Source organism: Larus michahellis, chromosome 19 (assembly GCF_964199755.1).
Source record: "Larus michahellis chromosome 19, bLarMic1.1, whole genome shotgun sequence".
Lineage (NCBI taxonomy): Eukaryota > Metazoa > Chordata > Aves > Charadriiformes > Laridae > Larus > Larus michahellis.
The window spans coordinates 3,279,088-3,295,625 of NC_133914.1; the positions used below are offsets into that span (position 1 = coordinate 3,279,088).

General features: G+C 44.6%; 1 protein-coding gene across 1 annotated transcript; it reads right to left on the reverse strand.

Moving 5' to 3' along the window:
- Positions 1-2,854: 2,854 nt before the first annotated feature.
- On the reverse strand, positions 2,855-16,018 carry RRAGC (Ras related GTP binding C). Its single transcript, XM_074563292.1, has 7 exons — positions 15,518-16,018; positions 11,047-11,250; positions 10,133-10,332; positions 9,143-9,257; positions 7,451-7,593; positions 5,923-6,071; positions 2,855-4,888 (listed from the first exon to the last, which is right to left on the reverse strand). Exons 1-7 carry the CDS (start codon positions 15,773-15,775, stop codon positions 4,737-4,739), a joined length of 1,221 nt encoding a protein of 406 aa, XP_074419393.1. The 5' UTR covers positions 15,776-16,018; the 3' UTR covers positions 2,855-4,736.
- Positions 16,019-16,538: the final 520 nt, after the last annotated feature.

Below are 16,538 nucleotides of genomic sequence, written 5' to 3' on the forward strand. Positions count from 1 at the left end.
CTCACATTCTCTTGGGGAATAATACTTACAGAAAGAAAAAAGCATTTTTCTCACTATTTTTAAACATATTACACACTACAGGCGACACATCTATTCCTGGTGGTCCTACCACCGATCTCTCTTCAGTAATACTGTATTTCGAACCACGAACAGACTGCAAAGTAGAAAGTGTTTAATCTGTTGCTCATACTCCTCACCTAGCAGAGTCAGAAATATTTTGCAGCATCACAGAGCTGTTGGACGTAAGGAGCCCCTGAACGTCTTCACGCCCAACTGCCCTCTCAAAGCTATCGCCAACACTCCACCAGGTCAGCCCTAGCTTTTCCTGGCTGAAGCGTCCAAGGATGGAGACCCATAACTCTCTGGGTAACCTGTTCCAAGTACTGCACCACCTTCTCAGCTAAGGCTTTTTTGCTTAGTATCTCGCCTCAACTGCCCAAGCTGCAACTTGTTACTCTCCCTCATCGTGCCATCAGCCACTATCAAGAATAGCTTTGCTCTACCATCTCTGTACCTCCACTTTGACAGTCCATTTACACACACGTGGCGAGAACAAACATTGAGGTTAAAAAGAATATCACGTAGTTGCAAAAACAAGGTGGACAGTTATACTGAAAATAAGGAAATAGAATAATAATTCTAGACATGGAAAAATACTCTGTTCATAACGCAATGGGAAAAATCCTAATATAACAGATTCCGGGCAAAAAACATTTACTATGCACTTGAACAACCTGACAGGAGAAGATCCTACTTATCCACACAACATAAGAGAATTTTACCAAACGTAAGCTGACTCCAAAAACACTCCAGTAAAGGCACCTCTAGAACTCCTTTTTAGAGGACAGTCCCCTCCCGCCACCCAGCTCTCAGGGCAGACGCCAGCGCTAGGAAGGCAAAGCACAACAGAGAAGGAAAGGAAGGGAGAGGGTGGCCACAGGTTAACAGGAGTCAATGGAAACGCAAAGCAAGAAGAAATAAAGCACTTTACCTGGGATACAGCAGCGGCGGTTGACAAAACAGAAGCGTTTAAAGACGCCCGTTCTCCTCCGCTGCTCTCGGAGTCCACTCGGTCTCCGGGGAGGACCCGCCAACGCCCGCGGCCCGGCAGGCCCCGAGGGGACGTGCGTGAGGGAGGACGCGGGACGGCGGCTTTTCAGCGGCTCCTCAAGTCCTCAGGTGGGCGCGTCGCGCGAGTGCCACCTGCCGCGAGCGGCGTCTCCAGCGACACCGGCCCCGCCGCTCCGCGCCGACGGGGACACGGACCTGCCCGGAAGGTGGGGGCGGCTCGGGCCCTGCCGCCGCGGGACCCGCCAGCCCAGCACCTGCCCGAGCTCCCACGGGGGCGAGTAACGGCGCCGGAGCTCGCCATGGCCCTGGCCCTCGCCCTCGGCCCCGCGTGAGAGAAGGAAGCGCGCGGGAAACCGCCCGGCAGCCGCGCGACCGTTGCCCTTGCGCCACTCGCGCGCCCCCTGCTGGGCGGGGCAGACACCGCGGACGAGGGCGGCGCCCTGGGCCCGGCCGCTGTGGCCGCCTCAGCGCCGCTCCCGCCCCGCCGCCCGCCGGCACGGAGCGGGGGGCCTCGGTCACGCGTGTCTTCGGGGAGGCCCCGGCAGGCCGGTCGCTGCCCCAGCCGAAGACGGGCGGCTTGGAGCCCTCAGGGCAGCAGACACACACCACTGCCCGTGGCTGCGCCCCCTCTGCCCAGGCTGGGCCTCGCCTGCCCGCAGCCGCCGCCGCGACCCTCACTGGAAGCCCAGCCCGCCATTGCCGGCCACCTCCAGGCTTTGGAAGGTACCTCACAAGGGATTGCCTTAGTCTTCAACAGAAAAGGATTTTGTTCCTTCCCCCTGCAGACGAGTCACCTTTTCCCTCACACCCGCCCCTGTCTGCACCTTTTTTCTCCTCAGAAGCACAAGGCCTCAGCTTGCAAAAACAACTGCAGGGCACCTGTACAGGTACAGGTTCAGAGGGGAAAAAAAGGCGGGAAGGTGAAGCAGTAGTTGATGGTCTGCTTCATAATTTCAGTCTGTTTCTTGGAGAGACTGTGATACTGCCTTCCCTTCTCTCTAACAGGGAATCTCTACCTCCCCCCAGCAGGTCAGTGCAGGAAGGGGAGACGGTCCCCAGCACAAGGGAGAAAATAAAGCGTAATTACTGTCCTTCCCCCTCCCTCCCCGGCAGCATGAAGGCTTCATCAGAAACCAAAAACTGCCTCACTAAAGCAGCAACGGGTTAAGTAACACTCTGCTTGAATAGCAGCATCTGACTTAAATTGAGTAATGTTAGGAAAGATGTTAAGACTAGTTCTAGTAAATCAAAGAAATAATGTGCTCCTCAGTAGAGACAAATTTAACTTTTAAAGCTAATATTGTTCAGGTAATAGTGAAAATAATCAGTATTCTGTTTTGAGATGCTACCATTAACCTTAAGTAAATGCAACCTTTAAGAGTAAGGTAATGCTGACAAAAAAAAAAAAAAAAAAAAAACAAAAAACACCAAAAACACACACACACAAAACCAAACAACCACCACACACCAGAAGGCAGAATTTCAGAACACCGCCTAAGGCTCACCATTAATCAAAAGAAGAGAACAAGTCACTTAATCATTTATATGCCTTTAAAGTCTAGAGTCATCTTCTGAGAACTGAGTATTCAGTTTGGAGTCAGCTATTGAGAAGAAAGCTAAGGGTGACTAAACTTTTTAAAGCCTGACATGGGAAGGTGGTATTTACCTTTTTTTTTTTTTTTTAATACTGTGAAGATAACATGGCTTTTTAAAATTTGCTTAACCATATTGGCCTTTATAGACTTTTGTTGAAGTGTCTTACCCTCCAACAGAAACAACAGTGTTATGTTTGACCTTTTTTCATTTTATTAGCACAAAATCATGTAGAGAGTGAAGACAAAGAGAGGAAACATACACGTGTACTTACAACATGGAAAACTCACTGCACGAGTGGGAATGATTTCTTCCTTCCTGTGATCTTGCCCATTACTTCTCCTCTCACCTTGAGTACTAAAACACTGTGATAGAGCTTGCAAGCTGCAAAACCCAATCTTACAAGCCTGCAGCATTTTCTTAAAAAAACCCAAAACCCTGCAGTTCCATTACCAAAAAGGGGCTTGGCTAGGTTCAGAACTACAACTGGTATTAAGAGAACTGAACTAGAGTACTTGAATTCTCAAGTCTCCTGCTGACTGTGGTAACTTTTGGAGCAGATCCTTTATGTATTTAGTATCATACAACATCTTTAAAACAAAGGAAAAACATTTAGACAGTATGTGGATACACCCTAATGTTAATGCATGTATATTCATTTTTACACAGTTCAATGAAAATTCATTTTATAAGCACAGAAGCAACCCCGTGGTTATCTCTGACCACATAAATACATCAGTTGCAGAGATCGCTTACAGTTACAGATCTTCTTGCAGAAACTTTTACAGTGGCACTTGTATAGTCAATTGGTCTGGTGGCTTCGCGACACCTATACATACACAGGGACAGGTAAAAAGAGGCAAGATCTTTATGGGCCAGAAGCTGAGCTTACCGTATAGCAAGGCTGATGTACAGAATGACACCTGCAGTAATAATACCAATAAATTAGATTAAAACAATTCAGATATACCTCCCATAGTATGAAAGCCAGCATTCACAAAATCAGAAAAAATGCTATTCTATTCAGATTGCATGGCGACAAACAAGAAGGTGTTTGCCACAGTCCAGAATCAACGCACTTTCAATGTCCAGTATTATTAGTAGGTTGTGGCACACTGATATTTAATCGCCATGCAAGCATAACACCCTCAGACATTTTCCTAAGAATTGTCTTGATTATCAGTCAGAGGGCAGAGAGAGATCCACCATCAAAAGTCAGTTACTTTGCGATTTCTTTGCTTGGGAATAGCTGAAAGTGGTTGTTTTATTCCAACGGATGGCAGACATTTCAGTTGGGTTAGCCATGCAGTTGTTTTGTGAATCGCACAGATTTATGACATCCATGTTTTTGCAAAAGAGAGCAGGTAGTTTATTTCTGTTTTTAATACTTCCCTTCCATCAAAGGGGGCATACCAAGAAGCGTGGTCTGAAAGCAAGTATCACGATCTCTGAAAAATGAAGCTCCAGGTCAGCTCTCCAAACAAACACAGAATCACCTTGCATCCATTTAACAAGTACTGAATTCACAAGAATACTCTGAGCACACCGGCAAGAGCAAGAACTACTTTATGGAATGATTTGTGAGACCAGCCTCACCAAACAAAAAGCCTGTGTTTCACAAGCCTAAATAATAACACCACCTTTTTTCTTTTTTCTTTTTTTTTTTCCATAACAAAAGGGTAAACTTAAGCAAAAGTGGATATTCTACAGATTAATTTAAAAAAAAGTTGAGCAAGTGACTGTTCAGTGTTTCACGCAAAACTCAACTCAATCATTTGGAAGTCTTGACCGGGCAATCAGTCAGAGACAGACTGTTAAAATAGGACTCCAAACTGAAAAACCACCGCATTTGCAATAAAGCTGGTTTCAAACCGGCATTTCTAAGTCCACTGGCCTCAAAGTATCTTTACAGTAGTTTCAGTTGTCCAACGTGAGTTACAAGCTGCTGTTCCACAGTTAGCGCCACTCTTCTCCTGTGAAACATACTTCAGGCTTTCAGACTACTCTTCTCTTGTTCCACAAAACTTCGGAGTGAAGAGCTGACAAGTCTATCCAATGTCTTTAGTTTTCCTCTAGACTGCATTCCTAGGTGTGCCATTGTGAGTCACTGCTTTCATATTTGAGGCGCTTGATTGATGGTTGCAGATTCTGTGGGAAGCAACACCTACTTCAAAGACTTCATGAATGGCTTTGCGGAAGCAATGAAAATTGTAGTCTATCAGACCTGTCAAGAAGGAAGGGGGAGAGGAAAAAACTGTGCTTAGTTCAGCACATTTACATAATCAACACAGCTTCAAAATAAATATAAAATACTTCATTTAACCAACAGCTATTTTGCTTCTTATTTTAGTATGAATTTGGATTCAGAAGATTTAACAAAGTGTTACTGACGCCAGTATTTATTTAGACTGTCTCAGTTTTTACAAAAAAAATTAAAAAAGATACTCATTTGGAACGCAAGGAGTATATTCATAATTAAACAGAAGGTGAGCGGACACCACCAGACTCTACCCCCAAAAGACATGCTAGTAAAGAATGACCATCACTTGAACGTTACCTTGTACTTTATGTCATTGATATATATGCTAACTCCAGTCAGAAAAACTTTGAGATCAACTACAGTACAGTAATTAAAAGAACACATCTGGTTTTTATCTTTTTAAAATGCCAAGGTAAGTACTGTCACCATTTAAGTCAAATACTTTGAAATTAGGGCCTATGCTGTCATTTCTACCCTGTAACATGGGCAAGACCATTCACACCATCATCTCCTACAGGTCCAAGCAACTATAGTTGGTTAGACCTGCAATGTATTAAACACTTCGTTCTAAGTTCACAGAATCACACTCCTACCACACACTGCATTAGCCTACCACTGTTGATTTCTTCAGTCATACATTAAAAAAAAGTTACATCAGTGCAACACATAATAGAGAATACGGCTATTCACAATACAGCAGCTGTCAAGCAGAACATAATAAGCATTATTCCATTCTACTGATTCCACTATAGCAGATGGTAGTGACACAGAGCACATTAGCTACACAAGTCATTTCAGCAGGATAGCAATTAAAGCTATGATTCACAAGGATAAGAATAGGACCTCTTTACACCTATCTGTAGGAAAGGTTAAAATCCCTCCCAGAAAAAAATAAACAAGTTTAGTTACACAAAAACCAAGGTGACTTGTAAAGTCATATTAATATAGTTGATAAAAACCATTAGATAAAAGCCATTCCATGAGGGGGCAGTCCTTACCTTTGCGCTCAAAACTCTCTTCTCTAAGAATGCAAACTAATGCCAAAAACTTTGTTACTTCCTTTAAGTACAGGACCGTTGTGTTATTGAGCTTGATAATTGCCATTGACTCTTTATCATAAGCACTTCCAGTGCCATCTTCCTTTAACCTAAGAAAGAACGAGTTAACCCAAGACATAATATAGTAGGCACGCACACGTAACTTCAAGACAAATACCTGTTAAATGCAGTCTGAAGAATATTACTGAACAGTGAGCAAGTGAAGAACCTGCAATGCAGGTTTTAATACCATTGTAAGACCATTGTCACACCTTAAGTTTCTCAGGAAAGCTAGACCTGAACAGAGTAGAGACCTTCACAAGACACTATCTTAGATGAGCAGTTAAGGGCAAGCTATCAGCATGCCTTCTCTTGGTATCAAAGCAAGAGCTGTGGCTGGTTAGTCGACACTGTTTTCAGCTTACAGCCGAGCATTCTTCATGGAGGTAGTATAGTACATCAGTTATAGCACAGTTTACCTTCAGCCCAAAGAGTCACTGCTACTCAGTGTCTCACTGAGCTTACAATGACACACTGAAGCATCAGGTGACTGAAGATTCTAATGCAGCACTTCTATGCAGAAAGGTCAATGGAGTCACATCTCGGCGAAATTCCTTTTAGTAAATTAATACAAAGGCTTCCTCAGTGAGGCTGGGGCGGGCAGGGGCAAGGTGTGTGCCACAGGGACTAGGACACTTTTTGGTCTTAAGCTAAACCAGCCTGCATTTTCAAGAAAAGATTAGGATGCTGCTTTCTATTTGCAAGTTATTAGCGTAAGTTAAGTTACTGTAGAAGCAAAAGATGTATCGCAAGCTACTTCTAAGCATTCACTCCTGAAAAAAAAAAAATCAAAACATTTACGCAACCCTGGGTTGACCCGTCAGGAGACAGACCATTAAACATCGTGGTACTTCTTGGCAGCACTGAATTTTACAGGCTACAACCACAGTTCTAAAATAAGTTACCGCTTCTCCAGAGCCACTTCAAAAATCCATTGTGAATTATAATTCAGCCGTAAATTGTGAGAAACAAGCACTATATGCATCCCTCAGAGAAAGTCAGCAAGAGCCAAGCTGACCTCACACAAGCTGTTCTGTTCAGATAGCGGCAAGTCTTAAAGCAATGTGACTGCAAGTTACGCTTAAAAGCTATGGCAAGCTATCGACCCCAATTACTTACAGGTATTAACATACTTGCACCCACCATGCCAAACAAGACACAGTAGTAGTCGTGTTTTACATGAAACACTTGACTTTTACAAATGTCAGATGTCGGCCTAAGGCCACGAGTGGAGGGCAACAAACTGAGTACAAATGCTCAATCCAGCTGCCAACTCGTTTGGCTTTATTCTAGTTCCTTACAGAACCAATGTGCTCAACAGCCCAACCAATGACATCTTGCTGGATGACAAAGCCAGCACCACTTGCACAGTTTGCAACCTATTCTACAACTTTCAAGGACTTTTTTCCTAAGAGTATTCATCACTTACCCGTATATACAGGAAACATCTATCACTACATCAATCATGTCACAGCACAATTCATATGACTGCATGTCCACAGGGGAACTGTCTGTTGCGATGTAGATTTTGCTGACTACATCGAAGAGAAAAGCTTTTTCAATGCCTGAATTCTTCAGAAAGAGAAAGAATTTGGATGAATTTTAAAAATAACTGCATTTTTAAAATCGCAAGTAGAATGCATACACTTTCACATTCTTAATAGCAGAAAATGGTTTAAACATAACCAATTTAGAGGCTTAAGACAGAATCAAGATTTAGAGCATATAGTTGTTGTCTTAGTACATATCAACATTACCTTCTAGCTTACAAAACTAAAGCTGGGGACTCAGTTAGAAATCTTTTAGTTTATTATTTACCAGATCATAATTAAGGTTACATTTTACTATGCTTCCAGAACCCAAATTCAGCAGTTTTCCTCTTCTGTGGTTCTGTTAACTCCGGAAGAGCCACACATCCACATCCACCTGATGGACCAGGCTCAAAGACAAGCTACTTCATAGCAGTATGCTGACACTTAAATGTTACGCTTGTAGTAGTATCTTGGCAGTTCAGTTTCTGTGTGAGGCAGTTGCCGTGTAGTTTAACACAAGGGCAGATAAAGTCAGCTTCTAAACTTATGACTCCGTGGAGAGTATCACGTCATGGCAGTTACATGTATGGAAAAGCGTGAAGCCCATTGTACCATGCCATTTGTAACTGAGCACTTTGGCAAAGTGCACGTGCTCATATCAAATTCAGAAGCTTTCTGTTGTTAAGCGAGCCAACACATATACACGATGGATTTCTGGCAAAGCTTAATTTCTATTTATGCACCAGAAGCATTCCTTATCGCTTCTTCCTAGCTAGTCTGAATACCCAAGGCAGTGTCCTGAGGACATCCAGATGATCCTTTTGGCATCAGCGCCACACTCTATACCCTTGTGGCACTGAACACGGTGAGCCATTAACGTGTCCTTTATTCACTGGGCTGGGTTATTAGAGACAGTCCTCTACCAACACAGGAAACAAGCATTATACAGCAGCAGGGGCGACACGTCTGACCTGCACGGCTTCTCTCAATCACAACTGTTTTTTTCCACATTGTCCACATGCCTGCAACAGCAGCCTCACAGATGTAACTTAAATGAGACAAGCTACTTCAGCCTTGTCTCTAGGGTGAGATTTCGTTTGATTTAAAGTAGACAGCAGCAAATTCCTATATCACAAATTCTATAAGAAACACAAACACTAAAGGAATAAGGGCAAAAGTCTCACAGACCACATGAAATAGTCAGCTTAGCTCAAGGCCAAGTTCACACTATGAAAAAAGTCTCTTGCCAGTACAGCTACATTAGACTACTAAGTGCCTTAGCAGTCTAATCAGTATATTGTGCTAACAGAAAACTTTGTATCAACAGTTATAACCAGCCAAACTATGCCTTGTCAGATTTTAGATAAACCGTCACAAAGCACACAACAGTACAACTCAGCTGTGGTAAAGAGCTTCTGATGCAGACAACCTGGCCAGCAGAGATCACCAACATGAGTGCCACCCAAATCTCCCACGGGCACATCTAGCCAGCGTTCCTTAGCAGAAGGACTTGCTTTACCATTCCGTGTATTTCACTCAGCACTTACAGATATAAAGATACTAGTTAATGCTTACAGATTAACACTTACAGATATAAAGATATTTAGTAGATTTTCCAGCGTTGGCAGTTGCGGAATGAGCTTCTGTACCACTTTACTGAAGGCTTCAAATATTGAATGGTCATAGATACTGGTCAAATAAAAGCTGAGAGGAGGAAGAGGGACAAAAAAAGGAAAAAGATTCAAGAGAACTTCAGAATTGCAATAGAAATGTTAAAGCTATACTTTCTAACATCAAGGCCGGATGATTTAGCTAGGATGCCTTTATCACAAACATACCTGGCCATTGCACCAAGAACCTAATTTCCAAGCGACTGCAGTAAACATGAAACAAGACTTCCCCCATCCCCAGGAGATGGGAGAACAGAGAGAAGAATCTGAACATGCTTTAACACATTTAGCCTAAAGAATGCTTATCACAAAGGCGTTAAACGTTCAACTAGATTTCAAGTCCCATTCCTGATCTTCCACTGTATTCCGACTAACACTGAAAGACACTGGCAATACTTAAAAGCTCCGTGAGAATCAAAATAGCAGTAAAAGCAGCGAAAAGATAGCTCATTTAAAAGGTGTTGGTAGAAGATACCTGGCTTAAAAGCAAGCCAAATATCAGGTAAGAGACTAAGCTTTTAAAACCAATCACGCTGAAAAGTCAGTGCTAGCCAGGACTAGAAGGCAGTTAGCTTCCCCTCTCCTTCCCCTGCCCATACCCCTCCAGGCCACATGTACAGATTTGGCCTCTTACGCTAAATGAAAAGTATGCAAAAGGACCCTGAGTTATCAGCAAGTTTATGAATAAATCTGTTGACTGGAATCCGATACAGTAGCCTGCCTTATTCTAGTCAGCCTAACAGCTGAGGCTTGGCCTTAAGTTCAGCGGTGTATGTTATAGCAAGAGTTTGTGCAATATTAAGAAACTAACAAGTCCTGCTCCAATCCTTCCACTATTACATCTAAAAGCCATTAGTCTGTATGCATATCAGCAACAGCAGATCACACACGCCAGAATCTTTAACTCACCTAAGGTGAAGTTTTTCAAGCCCAGCATCCGCAAGGTCATCATTAGCCCTCTGATGAATATCCCTCTGAGTTTCTATTTTATGGTCATCCGATAAACCATCAACTTTATGAATAAAAACTTCAAAGTTCATTTCCGGGTTGACCTTGTAGGCTTTTGAAACTGTAATGTGGAGTCTTGTTAAAGCTTCCATGTAGTCATCCTGTAAATCAGTTTTGGCAGGAATGAATGACACGGCTTTATCTCCGATAACTATTCCATTCTGCACAAGGACAAAATATTTCAGTGCAAGAACTTCACTTGTGTAACTAAACAGAAGTATGGAAGAAGATAATACCTTGGAGTGTCAGAAATCCAAGCAGCTTAGATTGTTATGTAAATTAAGTTGCATTAGCTATACAAGGCTCAGCTATGCAGAACTAGGGCTCAGAGCAACAGGAAGGCTACGCTTCAACTCCAGCAAAAGGCAGCAGCAATCTCCAAGACAGTCCTAATAACCAGGTAATCTTCCATGGTGCAGTTCCTAAATTCACTAGAAGCTATCAGATACTCAATAGTACCAGTGCTTGAAAGTGAGGTCAGGAGCGTGCTGTTGTTATATGAACGCCACAGCAGCCAAGAGCAGAGGCGCGAGAACTCAGAGCACCTGGCACAGCAGCGTCTCACTGCTATAGTAGAAAAGGGAAGTTCAGAGTACTCGCCCCTCTCCACTCTCTCCACTGGAGCGTATGTTCCAGTCACTTCACAAAACTAAAAACCACACACCAGAAGTTAGATTGCCAACGCAACCTTTCATACGTAATAGATGTTATACGAACTTACCTAAAAGTATAAATTATTAGCTTCTCAATAATTCCTCTCACACACAAAGCAAAAAAAGAAAAATTCCTTGTGATTCTTAGTGATTTGTATTTACCTGGGCATCTATAACATATATTAGAGCACCTGTTCCTCTGAAGATCATCTCATAATCAAATGTTGGATCAAAAAAGTCCATCTGTCCAGGAAAATCCCATATTTGGAAATTCACAAATGAACTGTTGGAAATATCATCTTTGTAGATCTTGTTGGTACTTTCCAAGAACAGAGTCTCGTTGGGAGACATTTTGTGAAACACCACCTGTTAAAAGAACACAAATGATAGTCTCAACTTTATCTTACTGGAAGAGATTGGTTAAAATTCTGTGACTTGAATCTTACAAATAATTTTGTCCATTCTAAAGCGTACAGTCTCCTTTCGGTAAATAGACAGCTCCCTGTATCAGCTAAGGAACTACCTACTCTCAACCAGAACCAAGCAACCGAACACAGTTAAACATTTTCACAAGTCTAAATAACACTGCTGCCCAGAGACACAGACATCCCAGTTACTCTTTCGTCCTTGCAAGTCTAACACAGTATTTCCAAATTCTGTTTTATTAGCCAATTTGGATCTGGTATACAGCCAGCATGGTAATCAAGCAAGCTTTTAAGAACTGTTCCTTTCCAGTCTTAGAAATTCCTAAAGGAAACTTTGCTTTTAGTCTGGTGTCAAGTGTTATGACAGAATATAATCAGACTGTCCTAAACTACAATAAAAGTGTACAACGTCTCAGCTTTAGAGACCAGAATAGCTAGGTAGTTTGCCATCTATTAACAACTAAATTATGTTTGTTGACCCTCTCCTTTCAAATACCCTAAAGAAACGATGAAAGCTTTCATGCTAGGTGGTAATCAGTTTAGCTGCAGTGATGAAAAACATTGCTAGTACTCAAAAACTGGGATTTTAGCCCTTTCTGGAACAAACAGAACTAACATGTAACCCCACAGCAAAGCAGCCTGTAGCCAAAGCAGTCAGTTTCAGCAGCAAACGTCCTGCTAAAGCAACTCAACCACATATTACAGAAGTTATTACAAACATAAGGTGGTCCAACACTACGACTGTTTCTATATAGCACTTGGTAATTTTTTTTTTTTTTTTTTTTTTTTACATTTCGCACAGTTAGAGAAGTCATCCATTACAGAGACCTAGTGCAACAATCTGTCAAAAAAACTGCAAGACAAACAACTCTACACCCAGCGTAGTTAATGGGTTGTTTAGTGAGGTTCAAAGTAGTACACCAGCCTAGATTTTTAAGACTGAGGGGGAAAAAAAACAGCACTGTTCCTCAAGGCAAAAGTCAGACAAAGCCAGGATCTAAATGAGGTTTTAAACAGCAGGACATTTGCAAGGAAAAGTAAGAACAGTTCTAGATATGTAGCGGCTGCATTGCAAGGACTGGAAATTTCTCAGCGTTTGCAGCAATTTTAAAGCATTCCGAAATCAACGTTCCTTCTTCGGAACTCAGCATCTCCCACAGGGAGCAGGACAGAATTAGTGAATCCAGTTTAAAGCGGAAGAGTCTCTGAGAAGCAATGCCATCATCCCCCTTTCCCCTTCTTCCCAAAGCAGCACGTTTCGTCAGACTGCTGTTCCCCATCTGGTTTTTACACTAATAGGGGAACCAGGACACAGTTTTGATCGAATTTCATTTCTACCACCCAGCATCTATCCCCACTCTTACTTGCTTTACACAGCTTCGATAAAGCCAATAAAAAGCTGTGGAAACATCTGATCGGAAGCACGCAGCTAACACTGACGCCAAGCAATTTTGACTAGGCATATGCAGGCAGAGCAGAGAAAGCTAGTAAAATTCTAAGAATCTGCTGAGTTTCCTCACTATGACTTTTATCATTTCCAAGTGTTCTTTTTATGCCTTCAACATCCAACAGTCTCATCGACTTCCTGCTTTTACCATATTTTAAGAACTTTTCACTGTCGGCTTGAGCACTCTCAGCAGTACGCTTGTTCAGATTTTTTTCTTTATCCCTCTGAATTTCCCATTCACACCTGACCTGTCAGGATCGCTGACTTTTCAGGATTGTTTTTGACGTGCCAACCTTTTCTCTACAATAACTTCTCTACAGCAGCACGTGGTTTTATTTTTGAATTGCAGCAGGTAAGCTGCACTCCTGATGCAACATTTCTGAACCATCTCCGTGGCTTTGGACTGCCCTTTTCTTGTTTGTTTGTTTCATTTCTTTAAAAACTCACAATCTCAGTTTTTGAGTAGTTACCCTTCCTTGGACCCGTGAGTTGAGTTTGTCGGACACGTTCATTCCCGCTACCTTAAACTTCGAACAGACTCTCCAGGGAAGTACGTGGTTGTTTTGGTTGTTGTTTGTTTTTTTTTTTTTTTTAAACAAATCGGAGAACAGCTATATTCGGTATTTCACTTCCAGCTGAAATGTTGGCCTAATCCATACAAACACAAACTACCAAACAATAATCCTACGCATGAAGTGACAAGCATGACTCCCACAGCATCCCTACTACAGGAGCTTATGATCGAATGTAACCTGCCACCACAAGACACCTTACAGGGTACATTGTAGCAACACCTAGAAAATGCAAGAAGAATATCTAGGGCAGGAATTGCAAGTTGCTGAGAAAGTAACAACCCTAGGACAGTTTCCTCCTTTTCTTTTTTCTGACACACTGCAAACATGAATAACTGTTTTCTATCCAAGACATCTACATCCTTTTCCTCAGAAAGGAAACAACAACCGGAGCCAGAACTTTTCTAAGAATCTTCACAGCGCAAGTAACCCGAAGGGAAGAATCCGTCACTGGGAGTTGTCCCAGGCCACCACGAAACACGCCTCCATGAAGTCCGCACAGCCAGTCTCCCCACGGCAGCACAGGATCATTCTGCACGTAAAAATAGGCTCCTTTACCTATCAGTCCAAACACAGAATGGGTTTTCAAACTCCCTTTTTTTTCCAGTCATAGTAACCCCTTGTTTTCTTGAGATAATATTAGACTATTTCTATTGCCCTGATGTCCAGAAAGGAATCTGCATGGGCAGACAGAAGGAGGTCCCTGAAACGAGAGAGAAAGTGTACAGTACTGCACGATTGTGCTGAGAACCTCATAACTGGAAGCAAACAACTGCTTCACAGCTAACAACGAAAAGCAAGTTGCAAAGGATTCCCTCACAGCAGTAAGATGTACAAACATTTTGTCATTTGCATGCTTTCAGGAATCTTTGATTTTGTGGATTTCTTAAGCTGATAATGAACGAGAGGGTCTCAGAAGTAGCAGCGGTCTTTTTTCTCCAGAGGAGAGATTTGGGGTGTGGGGTGACGAAGGAAGAGAGTAAGTACAGGGAAAGGAAGACAAGACAAATTTTTTAAAGAAATTCAATAGTTATTAGGAGCACTACATTACATCTTGCTATAAGATTTTCTAAGTATTAGAGCTTGCTACAGAAGCACGACAGACAGCTGCTTCTGACTCTCTACTCACCTAATTCAATTCATTTATTTAACACCTTTAAAGAAAAACAGGTATAAATGAAAGGTTTTACAGCAGCTCCAAACAAGTTGCTGCTTAAAGTTCTACCACACACACAAATTCCTCCCCCAATAGTATATTTATGCTAATCTTATGAAGGCAGAACAGCAAGTCTGGTGACCGTGACCCAAAAAAAACCCTGAACAAACAAACAAAAAACCCCCACATCCCCAAAAACCACAAACCAGGTACTCTGTTTGAACTCTTTCCAGGTTCCTATTACATAAGGACAGTACAGCAGGTCCAAGTACACAAATCATAATTCTGCAGGAAAATCTCTGAAGGATTCCACACTTGGATTTGAGAAAGTTTGAGGGCCCTAAGTCTAGAGCTTGGAAACCATCGCGTTTCACTAGTGACGCCTTCCCATAAAGATATCACCTGAAAACTTCATAATAGGGACTGGAAATACAGAACTTGCACTGAGGAACAAGGATGGTTCTTAGTGCTCACTTCTCTTGAGCTACGTGGCAAATGAAAACAGCCAGTTTTGTCTTTTGTTTTTATTAAGAAACACTAGCAACTTTACGAAGCTACCAACAACCTAAGGCACTGAAACTTTTATTTCCTCCTCGACCAGCGACTCTCGTTTGCTCGGCCTAGCGCACCAAAGGAAACCAGAGGCTGCCCTTCTGCTGGTACAAAAGCAGAAGTCTCTTTCAAAGGATCACAAGGCAGAACAACAGCTTCTTCCGACCCGGAGCGACAGCTAAACACCGCGCACCTGCATCGCTCGTGGTGCTCTCACCAAAACGTAGTAAGTTTCACACCAGTATCTTCACTTTTTATTTTTGAAGCGTTACAGTGAAGAACTACAGAGGCTACCACCTGTGCCACACAGCCTCCCGCTCCGGGCCGGAGGGTCGCGGTCCGCTCTGGGAAGGAGCGTCCTTTGGCAGCCGCCTCCCCTCGCTCCGGCTTCGCCACACGCGCCCACGTTAAAGAGCAGAACCGGCCTGAACAGCCACCGGGGAAGGAGCGCGGGGGCGGGGAGCCGCCGGCCGCCCCTCACCTTCTGGATGGAGGACTTGCCGCTGCGCCGCAGCCCCATGAGCAGGATCCGCGGCTTGGAGTCCGCCCCGCCCGCGCCGCCGCCGGGCCCGCCCGCTCCGCCGCCGGGCCCGCCGGGCCCTGGGCCTCCCTCCAGCTCCGCCTCCTCCTCCTCCTCCCCGTAGCCGAAGTCCTTAGGGAACGAGTCGGCAGCCCCGAAGCTGCCCCCCACCAAGGCCGGCTCCTCCGCCGCGCCCGCCCCGCCGAACTGCAGCGCCATGTCCGCCCTCCGGCCGCCAGCGCCCGCCCCACCGCCTCCTCCTGCTCGCCCAACCCAACCCGCCACCGGATTGGCTGGCGCCAAGGCTCCGCGGCGCCGATTGGCTGAGGAAGGCAGCGGGGTAGGGTGGCTCCGGTCAGACGACCCAAGTCACCTGACGGCGCTGCCGCACGTGAGCGGGAGGGGCGGGGCGAGGCGCGGCCCCGGGCGCGCGGCGCAAAAGCCGCCGTAAAGCGAGGGCGGGAGCGCCCGCCCCCCCCCGGCGCCTCGCGCCCTCGGTAAGCGTTAATTGCCCGCCGGCGTCACTGCGCGAGCGCAGCGTCAGCAAACGCGTGTTATTTCGTCACCGCCCGCAGGGCTCGCAAGAGCGAACGTCCAGACGGGTGAGCGCGCGCCGCCGCGACCCCCGACGACCCCCTGAGCCCAGAACCCCCCACCCCCGCCCGGCCGCCGCCGCTCCACAGCGTCACCCTCGCCCCGCTCCCCCTGACAAGGGACCTTCCTCCCCCTCTGAGGCAGAGCGTAAAGGAACACGGATATGAGCGTTTCGGTTTGAATAGAGTGACTCACTGGGTGTCGGGCCGCGCCGGGGCAGCGCTTCCATCAGCTGGAGTCGCTGAGGCCTCAGGCCGCACCCTGCGAGCTTTCAGCGGCGGCAGCTGCGCTCGTTTTGCACTTCTACTTAATTACAGAAAGGAAGGGCCAGAGAGCGGGAGGCTGCTGGGGTCAGCAGAGCCTGCAACTCGAGAAGGTGAGAACATTT